This window comes from Hypanus sabinus, chromosome 25, assembly GCF_030144855.1.
Source record: "Hypanus sabinus isolate sHypSab1 chromosome 25, sHypSab1.hap1, whole genome shotgun sequence".
Taxonomy (NCBI): Eukaryota; Metazoa; Chordata; class Chondrichthyes; order Myliobatiformes; family Dasyatidae; genus Hypanus; species Hypanus sabinus.
In genome coordinates, this window is record NC_082730.1 from 20473699 (window position 1) to 20499043 (window position 25345).

Here is a 25345-nt window from a genome sequence, read left to right on the forward strand (position 1 = left end):
CCTACTCTGGGCTGCTGCGTGGGTTTGGATCTAAGGACTCATTTTGGTTCAGAATGTTCTTTTTTGCTTCTACAAGGGGTGATTGATAAGTTTGTGGCCTAAGGTAGAAGGAGATGAGTTATTAACTTCAAACTTTCTGCATAATCACTCAAAGAGTTGACCTGCATGTGCATGTAACGAGAGCTGTATAACATCTCCTTCTATCTTAGGCCACAAACTTATCAATCACCCCTGCTGTTGACACATTCTGGAGGTCCAAGGTCCGTATGCTCCATGACTGCTGTACTAAGTTTGTAAATGTAGGAGGGGACTATGTTGAAAAATAAACGTGCTAGGTTTTCTAAAAACCTAGCTTAGGCCATGAACTTATCAAACACCCTTCATATTATTTGCATGATTTGAGTATTCTCCCCCCATTCTCTGCGCATGGGGTATTGGTCTTTTATTTATTTATTTTAAATTGGGTTATTTTGTGTTTCTTGCTTTGTAGCTGCCTGTAAGCAAACAAATCACAAGACTGTATAATTTATACATTCTTTAATAACAAATGTACAAACGTACTTTGAAACTTTTGACATTGGTGACTCTGAGTAGTTTCATTCTCCTTGCGAAGTTGGTAACTCCTGGAAGCACGTAGTTCACTCAAACATGTCAAATCTCACAGCTTGAAGTCAAGTCAAGCAGAGGTTATTGGGGTTAGTGAGGAACAGGTAGTGCAGAGAACGGTTGGTTTCAGTGTGAAACAAGTAATGTAGGTGTTGTTGGGATCAGTGTGGAGCAGGTAATGTAGGTGTTGTTGGGGTCAGTGTGGGACAGGTAATGCAGAGTTTGTTGGGGTCAGTGTGAAACAAGTAATGAAGAAATTGTTGGGATCAGTGTGGGACAGGTAATACAGGTACTGGGATCAGTGTGGAACAGATAATGCAGAGTTTGTTGGGATCAGTGTGAAACAAGTAATGAAGAAATTGTTGGGATCAGTGTGGGACAGGTAATGCAGAGACTGTTGGGATCAGTGTGGAACAGATAATGCAGAGTTTGTTGGGATCAGTGTGGGACAGGTAATGCAGGTGTTGGGATCAGTGTGGGAAAGGTAATGCAGAGACTGTTGGGAATCACTGTGGGACAGGTAATACAGGTATTGGGATCAGTGTGGAACAGATAATGCAGAGTTTGTTGGGATCAGTGTGGGACAGGTAATGCAGAGACTGTTGGGATCAGTGTGGGACAGGTAATACAGGTGTTGGAATCAGTGTGGAACAGATAATGCAGAGTTTGTTGGGATCAGTGTGCGACAGGTAATGGAGGTGTTGTTGGTTTTAGTGTGGAACAGGTAATGCTGGTGACGTTGGGGTCAGGGTGGGACAGGTAATGCAGGTGACGTTGGGGTCAGGGTGGGACAGGTAATGCAGGTGTTGGGATCAGTGTGGGAAAGGTAATGCAGAGACTGTTGGGAATCACTGTGGGACAGGTAATACAGGTATTGGGATCAGTGTGGAACAGATAATGCAGAGTTTGTTGGGATCAGTGTGGGACAGGTAATGCAGAGACTGTTGGGATCAGTGTGGAACAGATAATGCAGAGTTTGTTGGGATCAGTGTGGGACAGGTAATGCAGAGACTGTTGGAATCAGTGTGGGACAGGTAATACAGGTGTTGGAATCAGTGTGGAACAGATAATGCAGAGTTTGTTGGGATCAGTGTGCGACAGGTAATGGAGGTGTTGTTGGTTTTAGTGTGGAACAGGTAATGCTGGTGACGTTGGGGTCAGGGTGGGACAGGTAATGCAGGTGTTGGAATCAGTGTGGAACAGATAATGCAGAGTTTGTTGGGGTCAGGGTGGGACAGGTAATGCAGGTGTTGGAATCAGTGTGGAACAGATAATGCAGAGTTTGTTGGGATCAGTGTGGGACAGGTAATGCTGGTGACGTTGGGGTCAGGGTGGGACAGGTAATGCTGGTGACGTTGGGATCAGGGTGGGACAGGTAATGCAGGAAGTACAAGAGTTCCATTTCACTTACATTCTTTGGGAAAAGTTTCTCATTAATTTTTTGGATATATCAACAGGCATCTTAAATTTGGGCTTCCAGAAATTCAGCTGAGGAAAGCGTTTTATTATATTTATTGTATCATATAATGAGTCCAGGATGTGATGGCTTTTTCCAAGTCATACTTGTTACCTTGAATTTCAGTAAAGGACTTCATACCAAGAATGTCTTCACAGTTTCCATGTCAGCACGGCATGTGTCAGTCCCCATGCAGAGCTTCTTTGGATCACTATAGGGACATCTAGACCATGATCTGTTGAGGCTTCCCACTGCTGGACACCTTGGAGGCAAATGTGATCTTAGATCCACAGCAGTGAACCTGGAGTCTAGCCCAGTATTCATTCTTTTCCCCAGTGCAGGGATAGCAGAGCCCACCCAACCCCTCACCCTCACCTATACCTTTGGCCATGTTACTGTTACTATTGATGGTGAGGACATGGATGTGGTGAGGACGTACAAGTACCTGGGGCACACCTGGATGATAGATTGAGTGGAGGACCAACACAGAGGCTGTGTACAAGAAGGGTCAGAGTCACTTCTACTTCATGAGCAGACTGAGGTCCTTTGGAGTTTGCAGGTCTTTCCTTCACATGTTCTACTAGTCCGTTGTTGCCAGTACAATCTTCTATGTGCTGGTGTGCTGGGGCGATGGGTGATGCCAAAAGGCTCAATAAACTGAGCTGGTTCTTTTATAAGAGCCATACCGGATACACTGGTGGTTGTGGTAAAACAAAGACCCTCTGGAAAATCTTGGCATTTCTGGACAATGTTTCTCACCTTCTGCATGCTACCTTGAATGAACAGAGGAGCACTTTTAGTTATAGACTTAGACAACTGTGCTGCTGCAAAGAGCACCTTATGAGGTCATTTTTACCCTCAGCCATTAGGATCTACAAATGAGTCAACCTATGTTGACCCTATCCTGTTAGACTGTTCGAAGTAACTTTTTTAAATTCTTTCTATTTCTCTTCTAAAATTTATATCTGTGCACTTGGTAATGCTACTGTGACAGTGCAGTTTCCTTTGGGATTAATAAAGTATCTGTCTTCCTGATCTGTGTACTCCAACTCTGAGATCCCTTCCACACTTACTGCTACTCCCAATCACCAAAAACACAATCACCCTTTTATGGAAACCTCTGTTTCCGACCACATCACCGACTCAATCGTCTATCGGTTCCCAATCTTCCCTATCGAGTGCTGGGCTCTACTGCTCCCACCTCCTCTCACCAGTTTTGGTTCCTTCCTTTCCCTTTCAGAGTGTATCTGCAATTTTGATTCAGTGGGGTAACAACTCGGACAGCTGTATCCCACTAGCATCCATGCCATTTAAGAGTAGCCTTGGACTTCTAGTCTCTCTCACCAATTGAAACAATGGAAACCCTTTCCCTTATCAGCAAATTTGCAAATGACACCAAGAGTGGGGGTTTAGTGGACAGTGAGAAAGGCTATCATAGCTTTCAAAGGGATCTGCATCAGCTAGAAAAACAGGCTGAAAAATGGCGGATGGAATTTAATGCAGACAAGTGCAACGTTTTGGACTTTGGTACGACCAACCAGGGTAGAAACATAGAAACATAGAAAACAGGTGCAGGAGTAGGCCATTCGCCCCTTTGAGCCTGCACCACCATTCAGTATGATCATGGCTGATCATCCAACTCAGAACCCTGTACCTGCTTTCTCTCCATACCCCCTGATCCCTTTAGCCACAAGGGCCATATCTAACTTCCTCTTAAATATAGCCAATGAACCAGCCTCAACTGTTTCCTGTGGCAGAGAATTCCACAGATTCACCACTCTCTGTGTGAAGAAGTTTTTCTTCATCTTGGTCCTAAAAGGCTTCCTACACAGTGAACAGGAGGGCACTGAGGAGTGTGGTAGAATAAAGGGATCTGGGAGTACAGGAGTAATTTGTTGAAAGTGACATCACAAATAGATAGGGTCATAAAGAAAGCTTCTGGCATATTGGCCTTCATAAATCAATATATTGAGTACAGAAGATGGGATGTTATGTTGAAGTTGTATAAGATGTTGGTGAGACTTAATTTGGAGTATCACATGCAGTTTTGGTCATCTACCTACAGCAAAGGTTAAATAGGTTAGGGCTGTATTCTTTAGAATGTAGAAGATTGAGAGGACATTTGACTAGAGGTAAACAAAGTTATGAGGGTAAATGAAAGCAGGCCTTTTCCACTGAGATTGGCTTACAGGTTAAGGGTGAAAGGTGAGAAGTTTAAGGGGAACATGTGGGGAAACTTTTTTACTCAGACGGTTATGAGAGTGTGGAATGAGCTGCCAGCACAAGTGGTCCATGGGAGTTTGGTTTCAACATTTAAGAGAAGTTTGGATGGGCACATGGATAGTAGGGATATGGAGGGCTATGGTCCCTGTGCAGATCTTTCGGAGTTGACAGTTTAAATAGTTTTTGGCATGGACTAGATGGGCCAAAGAGCCTACTTCAGTGCTGTACCTGTCAATGACTTTATTAGCTTAAAAAATGTATTATGCCTCCCTTCAGGCGTTTATTGTCGTATGCAAGAGTACATGTATGCCCAGGTCCAATGAAAAACTTGCTTGCAACAGCATCACAGGCACATGACATCATATAAGAAACATTCACAAGAAGAACATAAATTACACTCTTCTGTATTATGAGGAAACTCAATTAGAACAAAAACATCAATCTTAGTGCAAAGTGTTCATAGTATTGCAAACTGTAGTGATTAGGGTTTAGCTGGCTGGTTCACGAATTGAATGGAAGGAGTCGGAAGGGTAGATAGAACATACAGTATAGAAGTCTTAAGGCAAATAAACCAAACGGGGAGATTAGACTAAGTACATAGTCTGAAGTTATGTACAGTCCAGATTGGAGTTAGACAGATCAATATTATATGGGTTGACATGACAACTGTTTTACACCAAAGGCAGCCCAAAAATAACAAAAGCACTGAGATTTTCTAAAGTTAAATTTGGCGTTGCTAACTGTTTCTATGTAACCACATTCATAAATGTGCAAAAGATTCCAACAGGACAAAAGAAGAATGTGAGAGGGAAGCTAATTCACAACGTGCTGACGCACAATATGTCTGGCAAGACAAAGATGTGTGCTTGAAAGTGCTTTGCAAATCTTAGAAAGCAAAGATAATTTAACCAAAGAAAAATCAGAGGTGAGGAAATGCATACTTTAAAATGATGCATTAAAAAAAAATTTGATGGGCTGCAATCAGCACGAGAGGTCATTCATTGATGCCATAGTGTGCAGGTTTAAAAGAGCTTGGGATCTTTCAGCTTTCTTTTGGCTGAAATCAGCAAGGAGCCAATAAAAAGAAAAGAGATGTAAGTGAAGTGGCCTTTGTTGGAGTGGGCCAGTGTTAGAGTGGTCTGGATTTGGGTCACCAGGCTTGGGCAGACGTTCTAAGTAAGTAAGTAAGAAAGTTTCTACTACATTTCTTTGGTATTATTTCATGGTGCTTTGCAAATTGATCTGGGATAGTGGTATGTTCCTTGTGTGAGATGTGTGAAAGCTCCAGTATCCCTGATAACTACATCTGTATGAAATCCACCAAGCTCCTGTTCCTTAGACACCATGTTAAGGAACTAACGTTGTAGCTGGGTGACCTTCGGCTCATACAGAGAAATGAGGAGGTGATGGGTAGGAGCTATAGGGAGGCAGTCACTCTTAAGTTGCAAGAGGCAGATACCTGGGTGACTGTCAGGAGAGTGAGACTGCAGCCAGTGCAGAGTACCCCTGTGATCATTCACCACAATAATAAGTATACCACTTTGGATACTGTTGTGGGAGGACTACCTACCGGGGGAAGCTACAGTGACCAGATCTCTGGAAAGCCATTTCATGGACAAAGTGGCAATTCTGGACTAAACTCGAATCAACAAAGAATGCTCGATAGATGTGACAGGGCTTGAATGCTATCACCTCTTATAAAGTTAAATTAAGTGACATGGGTGACAACTGGGTTGTTCCAGATGAGCTCAGTGCCTTCTATGCTCGCTTTGACCATCAAAACACTGAGGAATTAACACAAACTCTCATGGTCCCTGATGATCCTGTGAGGCCAATGTGTGAGCAGCCTTCAAGAGGGTGAATCCATGAAAAGCATCTGGCCCAGATGGGGTATCTGGCCAAGTACTGTACTGATCGACTGGCTGAAGTGTTTGCTGAGATATTAAACCTCTCGCTTCAATTAGACGCCTGGGAAGAATAACGTGAGCTGCCTTAATGACTATTGCCCAGAAGCACTCACATCAACAGTGATGAAATGCTTTGAGAGGTTGGTCATGACTAGACTGAACTTCTGCTTCAGCTAGGATCTGGACCCATTGCAATTTGGCTATCGTCACAATAGGTCAATGGCAGATGCAATCTCAACAGCTCTTCACATGGCCTTAGACCACATGGGCATTACAAACACCTATGTCAGGATACTGTTCATCAACTATAGCTCAGGATTTAACACCATCATTCCCACAATCCTGATTGATATGTTACAGAAACTGGGCCTCTATATTGCCCTCTGCAATTGGATCCTTGACTTCCTAACCGGAAGACCACTATCTGTGCAGTTTGGTGATAATATCTCCTCCTCGCTGATAGAACCATAGAACATTACAGCATAGTACAGGCCCTTTGGCCCTCCATGTTGTGCTGACCCATATAATCCTTTAAAAAAAGTACTACACCCACACTACCCCATAACCCTCTATTTTTCTTTCAAACATTGATCAACATTGTTGCATCTCAGGGGTGTGTGCTTAGCCCACTGCTCTACTCTCTCTGTACCCTTGACTGTGTGGCTAGAAACAGCTCAAATACCATCTATAAATTTGGTGGTAGAATCTCAGATGGAGATGAGAGGGTGTACAGGAGTGAGATATACCAACTAGTGGAGTGATGTCACAGCAACATCCTTGCACTCAGCATCAGTAAGACAAAAGAGCTGATTTTGGACTTCAGTAAGGTTAAGAAGAAGGAACACATACCAATCCTCAAAGAGGGATCAGAAGCGATGAGAGTGAACAGTTTCAAGTTCCAGGATGTCAAGATCTCCGAGGACCTAACCTGGTCCCAACATATCGATGCAGCTATAAAGAAGTCTAGGCAGTGACTATACTTCATTAGAAGTTTGAAGAGATTTGGCATGTCAACAAAAGCACTCAAAAACTTCTATAGATGTACTGCAGAGAGCATTCTGACAGGCTGCATCACTTTCTGGTATGGGGGTGGGGGCTATGCACATGATCAAAAGAAGCTGAAGAGGGTTGTCAATTTAGTCAGCTCCATCTTGGGTACTAGTCTACAAAGTATCTAGGACACCTTCAAGGAGCAGAGTCCACCAGCACCCAGGGCTTGCCCTTTTCTCACTGTTACCATCAGGTAGGAGGTACAGAAGCTTGAAGGCACACACTCATCAATTCAGGAACAGCTTCTTCCCCTCTGCCACCCTATCCCTAAAGAGACATTGAACCCGTGAACACTACCTCACTTTTTCAATATATATTATTTCTGTTTTTGCATGATTTTTAATATCCAATATACATATTCTGTAATTTATTTATTTAATCTATATTATGTATTGTATTGAACTGCTGCTGTTAAGTTATCAAATTCCATGACACATGTTGGTGATAATAAACCTGATTTTGATTCAGACTCTTTAGCAGTCTGAGGTGCCCACCTGCTTCAAACAGACTTTACTTATAGCGGTGCCAAACAAGAACATGGTAACTTGCTTCAATGACTATCATCCAGTAGCACTTACATCCACTGTGATGAAATGCTTTGAGAGGCTGCTGATGAAACTTATCAACTCCTGCCTGAGAAGTGACTTGGATCTGCTCCAATTTGTCTACTGGAACAACAGCTCCACAGCAGATGCCATCTCATTGGCTCTTCACTCAATCCAAGAATATATGGACAGCAAAGATGCATACATCAGGATGTTCCTTATTGACTTTAACTCAGCATTCAATACTGCTATCCTTTCAAAACTAATCAATAAACTTCAAAACCTTGGCCTCAATACCTACTTGTGCAATTGGATCTTTGATTTCCTCATTTGCAGCCCGCAGTCAGTTTGGTTGGCAACATCTCCTCCACAATTTCCATTCTGCATCAGCACTGACGCACCAGGACTCTGTGTGTTTAGCCTCCTTCTCTGCTCGCTTTACACTTACAACTGTGTGGCTAAGCACAGCTCCAATGCAAATTCAGCAATGCTGATGACACCACTGTGGTAGGCTGAATCAAAGGTAGTGACAAATCAGCATATAGGAAGGATAGAAAATCTGGTCAGGTGGTGCCTGAAAAAACAACCTGTTACTCAATGTTAGCAAGGAGTTTATTATTGACTTCAGGAGGAGGATATCAGGGGCCAGTCCTCATCAGAGGATTAGAGATGAAGAGGGTCAGCAGCTTTAAATTCCTCGGTGATATCATTTTGGAGGATTTGTCCTGGGCACAGCACGAAAGAGCTATTATGATAAAAGTGCAGCAGTGCCTCTACTTCCTCAGGAGTTTGCGAAAATTTGGCATGACATAAAAAACTCCGACAAACGTCTGTAGATGTGTAGTGGTATGGAAACACCAATGCCATTAAAAAGGCAATCCTGAAAATTAGTGGATATGGCCCAGTCCATCACAGTTAAAGCCCTCCCTACAACTGAGCACAACTACACGAAGTATTGTCACAGGAAAGCAGCATCCATCATCAGCAACCCTCACCACCCAGGACATGCTCTCTTCTCAATGCTACCATTCAGAAGAAGGTAAAGGAGCATCAGGACTCACACCACCAGGTTCGGGAACAGTTATTAGCCCTCAGTCATTGGGCTCTTGAACAAAAGGGGATAGCTTCACTTGCCTTATCATTGAAATGTTCCCACAACCTATGGACTCACTTTCAGGGACTCTTCATCTCATAGTCTCGATCTTTATTTATTTTTGTATTTGCAGAATTTGTTGTCTTTTACACACTGGTTGAACATCAAAGTTGATGCAGACTTTCATTGATTCTATTATGGTTATTATCCTATTTGGATTTATTGAGAATGCCTGCAAGAAAATGAATGTCAAGATTGTATATGGTGACATATATGTACTTTGACAATACTTTTACTTTGACCTTTGAAGGATATGGGCAACAAGTTACAAAGGGAGATAGAAAAAGCATGTAAAAAGAATTATCCGAGGGATTTTAATATACAGGTAGATTGGAAACATTCGGTTGGTGCTTGATCCCAAGGGAGGAAATTTGTAGATTGTCTATGAAATACCTTTCTGGAGCAGCTTGTGGTTGAGCCCAGTAGGGAAATGGCAATTCTGGATTGGGAGTTCTGCAATGAACCAGGTTTGATTAGGAAGTTAAAGGTAAAAGAACCCTTTGGAGGCAGTGATCATAGTAAGATAGAATTCATCCTGTCATTTGAGAAGGAGAAGATAAAATCAAATGTATCAGTTTTACGGTGGAGTAAGGGGAATTACAGAAGCTTGAGAGAGGAGCTGACCAAAGCTGACTGGAAGGGAACACAAGCAGGAATTATGGTGGAACAGCATTGTCTGGTGTTTACGGAGGAGATTCGGAAGGTGCAGGAAAGAAACACCCCAAAGATGAAAAAGTATTCTAAAGGGGTGATGAGGCATCGTGGCTGGAAGGAGAAGTCTCTTTTGCTTTTATGCTGTCTTTGACTTCCTTTATCAGAGCATTTAATACAGTAACAATTATTGGAAGATGGAGGATTGAGAAGCTTTAAAAACCAACAGAAGGCAACTAAACAATACATAGAGAGAAAAAATGAAGTATGAAGGTAATCTAGCCAATAACATAAAAGAGGATAAAAAGTGTTTTTTTCACAATTATAAAGAATAAAAGAGAGGAGAGAATGGATAATGGTATTGCGGGAAGACCTTTAAGGTAGCTAGGGATGGTAATAAGATTGTGAGATTGCCTTGCAAGCATGTTCATAATCCACAAATGCCTTTTAAAAAAGCCTTAAAACTAAAGCTGGAATGCCAGAAGCAATTTCATACAGGCAGTAGAAGAAATCTGCAATTCTGTCCCGGTGAGCCAGTGTGGGTGGATGAAGTTAAGCTACTGACTGAACACTTATGAGCTGAGACCGCTGAGGACAGAATGTTTTCTCTGCAACAAATTATCTGCTGAAGGAGCTCTGGGTTGGGCAGCTTTTGTAGGAGGAAAGGAACTGTCAGCTTTTCAAGTCAAAACCCTGCACCAGTCAAGATTTTCCCTTTGGGCCCATTGACTTCCTTCGGCAGACTGGAGATATGGGAATATGGAGCAACAGCCAATCTCCTGGAGAAACCTAGCCGATCAAGCTGAATCTGTGGCAGGAAAAGAACTGTCAATGTTGTGACTGAAAACTCCCCCAATTCCTTTCCCTGTACCTTTCGTGGCTCTCTAGAATATTCTGCATTCCTGTTGCACTGGTCCAGAAAGGCTATCAGCAAATGGATCTGAAGCAGTACCTCGAGGATGTATTACCAAACAGAGGATGTTAGGGAGAGTTCAGGATGAGAAATAAAAGAAAAAAAAATCAGCAATAGCTTTTAAAGATAACCTCAATAGAGTAATGAGAGAGGGATAGACAGACTGATGGAAATCAAAGTTAAAGTAAGGTTATTGTCAAAATACATATAAGTCACCATATACTACCTTTAGATTCATTTTCTTGCAGGTAGAAATATAGAAATACAATAGAATTTTTGAAAAACTATAAATGAACGAAGACTGAGAAACAACCAATGGTTAAAAGAAGTCAAATTGTACAAATAAAAAATAAATAATACTGAGAACATGACTTGTGGAGCCCTTGAAAGTACACCTGTAGGTTGTGGAATCAGTTCAGAGTTGAGGTGAGTGTGAAGTTATCTACACCGGTTCAGGAGCTTGTTGGTTGTAGTGTAATAACTGTTCCTGAACCTAGTGGTGTGGGACCTAAGGCTCTTATACCTCCTGCCAGATGAGCGTAGTGAAAAGGAGACCATGGCCTGGATGGTGGCTGTTGCTTTCTTGTGACAGTGATCTATGTAAATGTATTCATTGGTGAGGAGGACTTTGCCTGTGGCTGGATCCATCACTTTACAGTCTGTAGACTTTTATGTTCTTGGGAACTGCTGTTTCTATACCAGGCCATGATGCAACCAGTTAGGATACTCTCCACTGTGCATCTACATCTGTTTGGCAAAGGTTTAGGTGACTTGCTGAATCTCCACAAAATTCTAAGAAAATAGAGGTGCTATTGAGCCTCTTCTGTGTTCGGTCTTAACTATATGTGCTGGCCCTAGGACAGATTCTGTGAAAAAATGATGCCAAGGGAATTCAACGCCCAGAGTTCAGGGAATAGAATCGAAAAGTGGGATAAAACATACAGACCAAAGTTGCTCTGAAATGAAAATAAAGTTGTTGAGAATATATGATCAGCTTCAGAAAAGAGAAGTGCAGGCTAGCATTTCAAGTGGATTCTCTTCACTTCTCTGGCTTTTGGTGTGAGTGATCAAAGCCTCTTCTAGCATCCAACAGATGTTCAGAGAATGCAAAAAATATTTCCTGCAAATGGATTCAGCCTAACAGTGCCCTTTCTTTGCTTTTAATGAAATCAGTGCTGGCTGTTTGATCTCGCGCCTGTCAGACAAGTGATAGTTCTGTCTCTTCCTTACTCTCCCACTGACCACTAAAACCCATAGCAACCACAACAGTTCCAGATCCTGTGCTGTATTCAACATGAAGATGCAAGAAAACTGACTGATGAGAGAAGTATTACATATGAAATACCAGGTCCAGAGAAACCAAAATTCATCCACAAGTGTTATTTTACTATAATTCTGCCATATATTAATTAATTCTGAAAACTAGTGTTGTTGATATGAACAAATTAATTACTGTTGAATATGACCTCTCTCTTCTGCAGAATCATTTTTAAAGGTGATGACCTCCCAAAGCTGAGCCATTTCTAATCCCTGCTATGTTCTCTCACAGAATTCTGGAGGAATTCATCAGGCCAGGCAGCATGGATGGAAAAAAGGTAGTCGACATTTTGGGCCGAGACCCTTCCGCAGAAATAAAAGACCTGCCGAAAGCTCTCGTCCTGAAACATTGGCTGTTTACTCTCTTCCACAGATGCTGCCTGGCCTGCTGAGTTCCTCCAGCTTTTTGTGTGTGTAGCTTGCATTTTCAGTATCTGCAGATTTTCTCTTTTTTAGGTTCTCGTCTACACGTTTTACATAATTTACCTACATTTTCAAGACTACTCATGAAGAGGTGGATGCTGTAATCATGGTTTCCACATCAGCTTTTCCTCCATTCTTCTTTTTGGTGGGTTTTGCAAGATCTGATTTAGAACAATGGAAGGCTATGTAGGAGAGAAAGGTTAGATTGAACTTGGAGTAGATTAAAATTGTGGGCTGAAGGGCCTGTACTCTGTTGTAATGTTCTAAGTTCTATGGTCTACAATCTCCATTAGGGACTCCTGCAATATGAAATGTAAGAATGTGTAGGAGTGGAGAAAAACAGCACCATCCGTCATACCTTGGAACATCTTTACTTTGTGACAGAACTTGAGCTTCTTCCCTCAGGCTGTGGGACTAATGAACGCCCTGCCACCCCCGAAGTCTTGTCAATAGGACAGCGAATTGTTTACATCTTACCCTTGCTGCACAGCGCATGCATTCTGAATTATATTTTACTAACTTGCTTGTGGTCATATTTTGTTTTATGCACTGTGTGTGATACAGTTAAACGTGGTCCGGAGGAATGTTCTCTCGTTTGGTTGAATATACGTACCGTCAGATGACAATAAACTTGAACTTGAATAATTGTAAGTTGTTCACTGACAGGCCGTCTTAACAGAGGTGTGGTGTCATCGGCAGAGCTTCCCTGTGTTCTCTCAATGGAACGCTAAGCATCTTGTATTATTGTTCCCTTGTGTTGCAATGTCAGTTTCCCCAGCCAACGCTCATAGCATCTGTTATGTTTTGTAACTTCAAAACATTAAACTAATTCAAAGAAAGACACAGGAGTCTGGGTCTGCAGGCCTAACTTCATGTTTACTTTAAGCGAGGTGCGTGTGTACACATTGGTAGCAGGATGACATATACAATTCACACATTTATACATACAATTTGTAATGAATTATTTAAATGACAATAATACTTAACCAACCAATATATATACAAGATTACTCAAGTATTACATAAATACTGAATACCCAACAGCATTAAGAGGCCCCAAATAGTGCCATGCTACCCTATCTCCAGAACTCACACAAACTCACAGCATTCCTCCTATCCCTTCTTTCTCCATATTATTGGTGGCCTTGCCTTCAGTCTTAAAGGCTGTGGAAATTCCACCCATAACTGCAGATGCTGGAAATAGGAAATGAAAACAGATAAAAGGTCTCAGATCTTCAAAGGCATCCGTTTGTCTCGTGAGACCATGGATTTGTGCCTTGGAAGGTTTCCAGGGTGCAGGCCTGGGCAGGGTTATATGGGAGACCGACAGTAGCCCAAGCTGCAAGCCTTCCCCTCTCCACGCCACCGATGTTGTCCAAGGGAAGGGCACTAGGACCCAAGCAGCTTGGTACCGGTGTCATCGCAGAACAATGTTTTGCCTTGCTCAAGGACACAACTCAGCTGAGGCTCGAACCAATGACCTTCAGATCACTAGACTGATGCCTTATCCACTAGTCCATGCCCCAACACATCTTCAAAGGCTATGCCTCAAAAAAGGTGGCTTTCATTATTAACAACCCTTATCAGCCTGAACTACTATCAGAGAGTAGGCACAGGAACCTAGAGCCATGCACTCAGCATTTTAGGAACAGTTTCCACTCCTCCATCAGATTTCTGAACGGACAATGAACCAACCCATGAACACTACCCCTCTATTTTTTGGCTCTCTTATTGCACTAATTATTTAACTTAATTTTACGTGCATATTTATAGTAATTCATATTATTTTTACATTTTGCATTGTACAGTACTGCTGTCGCAACACAACATATTTCACGATAAATGCCAGTGATATTAACCTGATTCTGATTCTGAAATGAAACATTAACTCTGTTTCTCTTTCCACAGATGTGGTCAGACCATTTAAAATGCTTAAATTTTTAAGCATTCTTAGAATTTTTAGCCCTTCTCTAAGAATTTCTGCTTTCCTTCAGTTCTTTAAAATCTTCCTTCTGTTCAAATCATCCTTCAAGAAATTCACTCCTTTCAGTCTCTCCATTCTTTTGGGTTTGGTGTCCAGAGCTTGGAACTTTTTTCTATAATTGTGACGAGCTAAGAAATGATAGTTTTCCCTCCCAGGAGTACTACACTACTGGAGGTATGCCATTCAGATAAGAGGCTAAGCTGGGACCCCATCTGCTCTCTCAGCTGGGTAATAGCACTACTTGGAAGAAAATTGGGGGAAGCTAACTCTAATGCTACTTGCCTCAATAGTTGTGCAAAATAGATCTTCAGGCTTATTGAAGAAATGTCATGTGGATTGTCTCTTTATAGAGCATGGTTATATAGTACTACAGCTCAGAAACAAGCCTTTTGGGTCCACTTTGTCTGTGCCAAAATGTTAGTTTGCCAAGTCCCATCAACCTGCATCTGGACCATACCCCTCCATACCTCTGCCATCCAAAAGTTGCTCTTAAAAGTTCTCTTAAAAGTTGCTCTTAAAAGTTGCAGTCAAACCCATATCCACCGCTTCTGCTGACAACCCACTCCACACTTGTACCACCCTCTGAGTGACTATGTTCTCCCTCAGGTCCCCCTTAAATATTTTTACCCTTTCACCCTTAACTTATGACTTCTAGCTCTAGTCTCACCCAACCCCAGTGGAAAAAGCCTATTTGCATTTGCCCTATCTATATCCCTCACACCTTTGTATACTGTGCCTCCATTAAATCTCCCCTCATTCTCTTACTTTCCTGGAAATAAATTCCCTTAAATACCTTGTGATACAGTGCCCTCTCTTCTCTTTTCCAAATCAGTAACAAATGTTATGATTGTGTCAATGTTTTAGGCAGTGTTAAACTTTGCCAAGGTCACATGCTAATGGTCTGATACTCTGGCTATGAAAGCACATAATTGTAAATCAAAACCTTTTTACAGCAGCTGTGATCCGGAAGTTGCTGATTTACACTCTTTGTCCTTTATGTTGCCAGGGTGTAACAGAGAACAAGAATGTCCCTGTTTAAAGAAAGAAAGCTTTCATGACCTTGGGATCTGCTGTGAGGATCATCGGGGTCTCTCTTCCAACCATCCAAAATATTTATCAAGAGCGCTGGGTATGCAGAGCCCTTAACCTTGTTAATGATGCCACCAATCCATCCCACAATCTCTTTAATCCCTTACTATTAGGTAGAAGGCAGCAATAGGACAAGGGCTGTTAGGATGGGGAACAGCTTCTTCCTTCAGGCTGTGAGAATAATGAACCCCCTGCCACCACCCAGGTCTCATCACTTATGAAGCGCCAGTGGCGTTACACTGTGTACTTTTTAGCTTGTGTCGCAAATGCGTGCTAAAGCCAAACAACAATTTTCTGGAAAACATGTTACTAGCTGTAATTTATTTGTGGTATTACTACTTTCGGTGTTGTGTGGGAGTTATATGTACTGTTTTGTGCCACTGGTGGAACTTTGTTTTGTTTGGCGGTGTACATGTATACCGTTGAATGACAATAAACTTGAACCTGAGGATGTTCAAAAGCAAATGAACTCTTTTGGTCACTAATATAATACAGGGAAACATGGCAATCAAACCGAACACAGCAAACTCCCCTCCAAATTGCAACATGACACATAGCTAGATCATTTGTTCGGGAGTTGCAGCTTGAGGGACTGAAGCTCATCATGGAACCTCGTTATTTTGCTTCAGGTGGCGTATCTTCACGAAGCACTAGAGAGCAGAGAAGCAGACAGGAGCAGGGTAACATGCATAGGATGCTGGAGGAACTCAGCAGGTCAGGCAGCACCCAGAGAGAGGATAATAAACAGACTAGGATTGTCCATTCGATCTGTGCCTCTTATCATCTTCAAACACCTCTGTCGAGTCACCTGACATCCTCCTTCGCGCCAAAGAGAAAAGCTTTAGCTCGCTCAAACTATCCTGCTTATAAATGTTTTCTAATCCAGGCAGCATCCTGGTAAATCTTCTCAGCATCTCCCTAAAGCTTCCACATCCTTCCTATAATGAGATGACCAGACCTGAGCAGAATATTCCAAATATGGTCTAAGATGAGTTTTATAGAGCTGCAATATTACCTCACGGTTCTTGAGCTCAATTCCCCCAACTAATGAATGCCTACACACCATATGCCTAAAGAAGTGTTCTCAGTGAAACTAATAAAAGAATTAGGTTTATTGGGCCACATGATGTACTGCTCCTTCTTATTCTGGTTGCGGGGAAACGTTGCTTGAGCTGACATGGTTTCTTTCTTCTTTTTTTGCAGCCACATAGATTGGAAGAAGGAATAAATAAAATGAAGAAGTTTAAGCGTCGATTCTCACTGTCGGCCCACAGAACAGAAACCATCGAGGAGTCGCTTGCCGAATTTCAGGAACAGATCACTAACCAGATAAACAACAGGAAGAATGACAGTGAGTAACCTGAGTACACTGTTAGATAGATTGTAGATCAATGTAGCTGGCTGACTGTCCGTCAAACTGTAGGATTGTGACTGATCCTGGTAGATCTACAGTCAGTGGTCAGTTTATTTGGTACTTCCTGTACCTAGCGAAATGCCCACAAGATGGTTGACTGCTGCTGATGCCCATCCACTTCAAGGCTTGACTTGCTGTGCATTCAGAGATGCTCTTCTGCACACCACTGTCGTAATGTGTGGTTATGTGACTTACGGTCACTTTCTTGTCAGCTTGAACCAGTCTGGCCATTCTCTTCTGACCTCTCTCATTAACAAGGTGTCTTTTGTCCACGGAATTGCTGCTCACTGGATGTCATTTTGTTTTTTGTAAACTCTATTGACTGTTGTGCATAAAAACCCCAGGAGATCAGCAGTTTCTGAGATACTCCTGTATCCTGTACCCTGTCTGGCACCAACTATCATTCCACTGTCAAAGTCACTTAGATCACATTTCTTCCCCATTCTGATGTTTAGTCTGAACAACAACTGAACCTCTTGACCATGTCTATATACTTTTATGCATTGAATTGCTGCCACATGATTGGCTGGTTAGATATTTGCATTAACGAACAGGTGTATGGGGTACCTAATAAAGTGGCCACTGAGTGTATATTGGCTGACCATAAAGCATCTTTCTAGTGGTGATCCACTCTATGAGATTTGATCTTTTATCTAAAATAGTGGGTAGCATGTATTTAAATGAACAGTCCACCAAGCACTTTGCTGTTATATTTGACGTCCCAGATGCCGACTAGATCTACACTCAATCATGCATACAAAAAGATGAGTAAGCCCAACAAAGAACCAGCTGAAGCTGACTTTTTTTAGTTCAATGCTTGTTCACAGAGAGAGAGAGAGAGATACAAACAGACAGACAGACACAGAGACATAGAGAGAAGAGAGACAGACATAGAAAAGAGTAGAGAGAAGAGGGAGGAGGTGGAGAGGGGGAGAGAGAGGGAGACAGTGATAGAGAGTGAGAGAGAGAGAGGCAGAGTGATAGAGAGTGAGAGAGAGAGAGACATCGAGTGATAGAGAGTGAGAGAGAGAGACAGTGATAGAGAGTGAGTGAGAGAGAGAGAGAGAGAGAGAGAGAGAGAGAGAGAGAGAGAGAGAGAGAGGGAGACAGTGATAGAGAGTGAGAGAGAGAGACAGGGTGATAGAGAGTGAGAGAGAGAGAGAGAGAGAGAGAGAGAGAGAGAGAGAGAGAGAGAGAACAAATTAACACTCTTGTATCCAGAACCCAGCATGTATTCTACCTACAGAAAAGGTAAGAATAAAATTATGAAGAGAAGGGTATTCATCCCTCATCTTGCTCTTAAATAACAGTGGATGACCTGCACTGTATTTATCTGCCTTCCTCCCTTTGTCGTGCCTTAATACCTCAAGTCAAACAAAATCTCCCCATTTGAAAGTTGTTTAAATCTACAGTTTACCAGAGCAGATTGATAAAGATTTCCATCATCTGTTGGGTGAGTAAATGCTTTTTCTGAATTGTTTTCTCCTGAATAACCTGCCTTTAAATTATATTGTGTTATAAATGCAAAGTAAAGGGGTGTTCTCTGCTAATATAAGGCACTATTAATCGTTAAATTCACTATGCCCTGGATGACATCAAATTAACATAAATGGTTATTGTTAACCATCTCTTATGCCAACATTCACAAAACAATGTTTTCTGAGTGTTATTTGTCCAAGTGCTACACATTAACAGCTCCCTTGAACCCATGTGTCACTCCTGCTCAATTTTGTAGTTATCCAGTGCCTATGTAGCCTCCAGGCAGCTGCAGTTACTGTCACAGTCTTCGTGTACCTTTACTAAATACAATTAAAGCACTCAAATCACAGACGATGGTGTTGAAGCTTGGAGAGAAGAGTGTGGAAATAATGTAGCACAACAATTGGATTCAAGCCAGTGACATTATATTTCCTACAGATTTATACAGCATCATTTTTACATTATTTAAAGTCTGTGTCCTGGAAATGTAATGACTTGTTTTGCTAAGTGCTATGAGATTGAATTGTTTGGAAAATTGATTGCTTGAATGGAGTACTAGTTGCGACTGGGACCTTATAGAAGTGCCTTGCACACTTTGAAACATTGGATTGTATAAAACAAACACACAGAGCAGCGATTTTCAATCACAGAGTGCCATTACTACTGCCTAGTTGGCCTCTTGTGTATTTTATATGCTGGAAAATAGTGGTAGCTGAGTACAGGGAAGTAGAAGAGGGCAGAGTACACACACTCATGCTCTATGGGGACAGACTCTCCCCCTCTCTTTTACTCCATTTCAGTTGAGATTAAAGAGTGTGGGGCAACAAGCTGATAGATCGAGAAAGGGTAGGGGCATTAAGGGTATTTGGGCTGCCGTGCTGTTTGGCCTGTACTGTTGATGGGATTGTTGCTGGAGCAACAGAAACATGGTCTGTGAGGAATAGCATTGCCAAAGTTATCCTCAAGTTTTCCACTCCAGCACCTTCTCAGAGACAGGGGAGGCACGGTAGTGCGGTGGTTAGCATACGGTCAGGGTTGCATTCTGCCACTGTCTGTAAGGAGTTAGTACATTCTCCCCATGACTGACTGGGTTCCTTCCAGGTTCCCCAGATTCCTCCCACACACCTGAAGAAAAGTCTCGGCCGAAAATTTTGACTTTTTATTCTTTTTCATAGATGCTGCCCAACAAACGGTCTTAGCCCAAGTCATTGACTGTCTATTCTTTCAATAGATGCTGCCTGGCCTGTTGAGTTCCACCAGTATTTTGTGTTTTACTCTGTGTTTCCAACATCTGCAGAATCCCTTGTCTTCACAATAAGGGGTTGTTAGTTTCAAACACCAATGTGTAAGACCAGACATCCCACCCTGCAAAAACTCATTTCAGGGAGGTAGCACCATCAATTTGTGGGAGACTCCCGGGAGAGGTGGGGTGGCTGCAATAGAGTGGCTCCTCAGCAGCTAGCCAGCTAGTTTAAATAACGTTAGCTATGCTAACGAACGAATGACGCCTGTTAAATTCACTGCTCCCGCTCTCCCAAAAATTGACTTCCGGGATATGGTATATTGTTTGCGGGTGTCAGGGAGCCGCTATCAATTTGCGGGAGACTCCCGGAACTTCCGGGAGAGGTGGGATGTCTGGTAAGACTATCTTCTCTTTGAAGAGTTCTTGAAATAAGAGAGCTGTGAAGGCTGATATATTCTCTCAGGCTGAGAAAGGCAGGTCTTGGCCCATAGAAGCTTACAGGATGCAAGCAGGAGGGAGGAGCTGATGCCAATCAAATCAGCCATGACCTTGCTGAGTGATGAAGCAGGCTCAACACACCACATGGTCTCTGTTATGTTTTTTAACTCCAAGAGATTAAACTAATTGAAAGGAAAAGAGAGGGGTCTGAAATGCAAATCTAACTTCGTGTTTACTTTAAGCAAGGTGTGCAAGTATCAAGTGGTGATGTATGCAATTTACGTACTGTTACATATACCCCGCAATGCATTATGTAAATAACAAAGGATGCTTAATCAACAATATATTTACAATGTTACACAAATATTACTGAAATATTAAATACACAACACTACCCTTCTTAGCTATAAACTCCAACTCAATATAAAATGCAGCTGAATTATATACCCAACATACAATGCAATACAGCTATTATACTGACATCCACAGCATAGTCAATTTTAAATTGTCCCATTCAGGCATGAAGATTTAATCACTGTAGAGGATTTCATACTATTGTGGGGTAACGTTTTTTTTTTGATGGGGGAGATGGTCACTCTGCTTGAGGTGAGAGTTGTTGCTGTGAAACGATCTCAGGTTCTGAGCCCTCCTCGGTGGTTTCAGGGATTGACTCTGGGGTGGAGGAAGTGGTTCTAATAGCTCTGAACACCTTTCTTCTCTAACATTTGCCTCTGCTCTTCTCAACTGATCGATATATCATCTCCAGATGATATTAGATGCAATCTCCACTGTGTAGCAGAGTGGTCCAGTTCAGTCCTTCATCTATTTGAGTACCTGATTTAAATAATCACTGTACTCCACAGCCAGGACAGCTTGCCCTGGAGTAGAACATCACACCTCCTTGTTTGAAGAGTCCTCAATTCATCTCAGCTGTTTGTCTTGCAATCTTCTTCTGTGATTGGGTTTGAGAAGAACCTGTTTCAGTAATTGACCAATCCTAAAAAAAACTGCTTCTGTGAAATGTTCTTTGACCTCGGGACATCTAGCACTGCTTGAATTTTCTTAGCACATTTGTGTAATTCTTGTGCGCCAATAGTGTGACCACAGTAATTGATGCTTGATTTAATGAATTCCCACTTGTATTGTGCTCTGAGACCATGATCTTCTAATCTTCTTAACACTGTCTTGAGAGTTTGGAGATGTTCCTTTTCATCTTTAGTAGCAACAATGATGACATCCAAGTAACACTGAGTGCCTGGGCAGTCTTGCAGCACCTGGTCCATAGCTTTCTAACAGAGTATAGGTGAAAATGTTAATCCAAAAATAGGTATTATAGCAATAAGTCCCATTGTGAGTGTTTATGATGAGAAACATATTGGACTCTTCTTTTATCTCCATCTGTAGGTAGGCCTCAGCTAAGTCCACTTTGCTGAAGTGCTTTCCTCCAGAAAGAATGTGAAGATGTCCTCTAACTTGGTCAGTACTATGTTGATGGTGGCCTTAAAATCACCACAGATCCTTACAGACACATTCTTCTTGGCTACTGGGACCATTGACATTGCCCATCGGCTCCACTCAACCTTGGAAAGAATTTCTTCAGCCTCCATCAGATCTAGTTACCTGGCTACTTTATCACAGATGATATTAGTAACCAGACAGACCATGCAAAACTTGAGTGTAGCAATTTCATTTAACATTATTTTACTCTTGATATATCTGCCATCCTCAGACACCGCTGTGGCATCATAAATTACCTGTCTTAATTCACTTTCAGTTGACTCTATTGGAGGGGATGTGGCATGCACATGGTGGATGGATTTCCAATCAATTTGTAGTTGGCTCAGACAATCATGTCCACACAATGCTGGCTCTCCTGTTTTTACCATATACAAGCCCAATGTGGCTTGTTGGTTGTTGTATTTCACCTTTATAAATACCATTCCCACAGGATTTATTTGTTTCTGGTATAGATTCTTAGTTGAATATCTGCAAGCTTTAGTTTAGTATCTTTGAAATGGCATTCAAACTCATTTTGTGTACTGACTGAAACAACTGAGCTGGTGTCCAATTCCATTTTAATTAATTTGGTGTTTAATTCTGGCACAAGCCATATTGCTTGTCTATTGTTAGTTTTCACTTTTTAAATTTCAAGGCTACTTAGTCCTATGTCACTCTCATCATTATCTAATTTGTTATTATCCAGCATACAGATTAGTGTTTCTTTTGAAGCTGCAATTTGACTTTTTATCTTTTTCTCTTTCTTGAGCCGTCCATTTATTTTTGTCTGCCTGACATGTTCTTTGCATGTGTCCTTTACTACTTTTTCTTCAAGTTTCGCCTTTAAGTCTGCATCGGTTTGGTGTATGTGAAGCCCTGCCACAATGGTAACACAATTTATTTGGCCAGGCAGGGTTCTGTTTAGATGTTGCAATTTTGTTCATGCTAACTTTATTCCTGACTGCAACTCAGTTGAGTCTCTGTCTTCTGTCTCCATTGACAGATTTCAACTGCTCTTTTAAATGTAAGTTGTGCTTCAGTTAGGAGCCATTTTTGAATGCTTTCTTGTAAGATTTCACAAACTAGATGATCTCTCACTGCACCATTAAGCCCATCACTGGACTGATAATGCTCAGACAACTTCTTTGGAGAACTTCTTATGCCGAAATGGACACCTCTTCCTTTTGATTCTGCTTATGAAACCTAATGTGTTCTGCAAGTAACAATGGGTTCAGTTCTAATTAATTCTGCACTAATGCATGATATCAGTAAAAGTCATTTCTGCTGGTTTCATTGGAGCAGTCAAACTCCTAAGCAAACTATATGCTTTTCCACCAAATGCACTCAGCATAACTGATATTTTTTTATAATTGGGTATTCCATTTTCTTTAAAATACTGCTCTTTCCATTCAGTATACATATTCCATCTCTTGTGCAATGGAACTTGTCTATCCTTCTGATGTTGCCAGTCGTTTCCACTCTTTTTTTTTCTCACTCCTTTTATTGTCACCCTGTACTCATTGTTCATGACCCATGAACTAACATTTTTTGTCCTTTTTTTAACTTGACAGTGTCCGTCCCATCCCAAAGAATCACGTGCTGCCCTGCTCTTCTTTTTAAATTCATACATCTTCTCTTCTTGTGAAGAAACCACGCTACACTTTTTAAACTCTAATGATTTTCTGTACTTTTTCTAAACTTGAATGTCTTGCTGCACTTCAACAGGTAGGCTGTCATCACAGGTCATTGAACCTTCATCCTCACCACTGTTATGTTTTGTAACTCTAAAACAATAAGCCAATTGAAAGGAAAAGATGGGAGTCTGAAATGTGAGCCTATCTTGGTGTTTAGTTTAAATAAAGGTGAGCATGTATCACGTGGTGGCGTTCTGACGTATACCATTTATGTACTTTTACATAAAATCCACAATATGTTATGTAAACACCAAAGAATGCTTACTCAACAATATGTTTACATTATTACTCAATCATTACTGAAATATTAAATACACAACAATCTACTCATATTCTTATTTCCTGATGAAGGGTCTCAGCCCAAAATGGCAGCTGTACTCTTTTTCATAGGTGCTGCCTGGCCTGCTGAGTTCCTCTGGCACTTTGTGTGTGTTGCTCTTCTTTCTTAATTTGCTAGTTCCCATTCTAATCAATCATGATGCTGTACTGTACTTTGGACTTGGCCCCCAGTTCAAGACTTTCACTGCTGGGGAAAAAAATAAGCACTCAGTGGCCACTTGATTATAATGGCCTGAGAGGCCATTGAGGGTATGTTCATGGTCTTCTACTGCTGTAGCCCATCCATTTCAAGGTACAACATGTCGTGTATTCTAGTTGCTCTTCTGCACACCACTATTGTAACATGGCTAATTAGGTAACTGTCACCCTCTAGTCAACTTCTCCTCTGACCTCTCTTATTAAAAAACTTTTGTTTGCCCACAGAAGTGTCACTCACTGGACTATTCTCTATTTTCACATTGTGCATGAAAATTGCAGGAGATCAGCAGCTTCTGGGATACTCAGACCACCCTGTCTTGCACCAACAATCATTTCATGATCAAAGTTACTTAGATCATGTTTCTACCCCATTCTGATGTTTAGTCTGAACAACAGCTGAACCTCTTGAACCCCTGCATGCATTAATGCATTGAGCTGCTACCACATGAATACCTGATTAAATATTTGCATTAGTGAGCAGGTGTACAGGTGTACCTAATAAAGTGGCCACTGAGTGAAGGTCCCTGGTACTGAACGGGTTATACCGTGGGCTTTATGTGGTACAAGTGTTAATCTCCAGGATCAAAGGGAGGTGGGCAGAGAGAATAGTCTTTGAATTCTGAAAGCACTTGGCAGCGTCTCTGTACTGTCCCACATCCGGTTCCTTTGATATTTATATATTCTCATTAATCTGCTTGATAAAAAATAAGCCCATTAATAAACAGCAGAAAAAAAACAATTAAAATAAATCAGTCATGCATCCCTTGTGGTGAGGTACTGACAATCATTATCGTTCATCTGCTAACTGCGGTGAAGCTTACGGCATGCTAATTTCCATTAGATTTCACTCTCCAAGAGGACTAGAATATAAAAGCAAGAACATAATGCCGAGGCTTTATAAGACTGCACTTGGAGCACTGTGAGCAGTTTTGAGCCCCTTATCGAAGAAAAGTCGTGCTGGCACTAGAGAAGGCCCAGAGGAGGGTCATGGGAATGATCCTGGGAATGAAAGGGTTAACATATGAGAAGTGTTTGATGGCTCTGGGACTGTACTTGCTGGAATTTAGGAAAATGAGGAGGAATTTCATTTTAACCTATCGAATATTGAAAGGCTTAGATAGAGGAGACATGGAGAGATGATTCCTATAGTGGGTGAGTCTAGGACCAGAGGGCACAGGCTCAGAATGGCCTTTCGGTAAAGAAGAATTTCTTTAGCCATAGGGTGATGAGTCTGTGGAATTCATTGCCACCGATGGTTGTGCAGGTATATTTAAACTGGAAGTCGATAGTTCTTTACTAGCAAAGGTGTTAAAGGTTATGCGAAGAAGGCAGGAGAGTAAGGCTGAGAGGGCAAATCAGCCATGATGGAATGGCAGAACAGACTTGATGGGTCAAATAGCCTAATCCTGCTCCTATGTGTTATAGTCTTACAATCTCTGAAGTTTTCCCGTAGGCTGATGTAGCTGCGAGCAGCAGCCGCTTTTCCAGAGCTCATACCTTTTGCATGCCTGTTCCTAGCACAGCAACTTCAGTGCTCATGGTTTCTCCCTCCCCTCTCTGAAAGGTTTCACTGCATTGGGGAAAAAAAATACCTTCTCTACTCTGTGGTCCTGTGACAACTAAAGCTAATCTCCTTAATCTCTTTACTATGATGACAGTTTAGACATATACTCATAGCCTGCACACAATAAAAAGCGAATGTACTTAGTGTCTCAGAGTCAGAGTT

General features: G+C 41.7%; 1 protein-coding gene across 2 annotated transcripts in view; it reads left to right on the forward strand.

Moving 5' to 3' along the window:
- LOC132381080 (cyclin-dependent kinase 18-like) overlaps positions 1-25345 on the forward strand; it is a 125740-nt gene that overhangs the window by 20206 nt on the left and 80189 nt on the right. Inside the window, exons 2-3 of one of the 2 annotated variants that reach the window (XM_059950266.1) lie at positions 15235-15357; positions 16521-16668. In XM_059950266.1, the coding sequence (XP_059806249.1) occupies positions 15283-15357; positions 16521-16668 (223 nt within the window). In that variant the 5' untranslated portion in view covers positions 15235-15282. The remainder of the gene's footprint in view (positions 1-15234; positions 15358-16520; positions 16669-25345) is intronic. The other variant, XM_059950267.1, reaches the window with a different exon arrangement.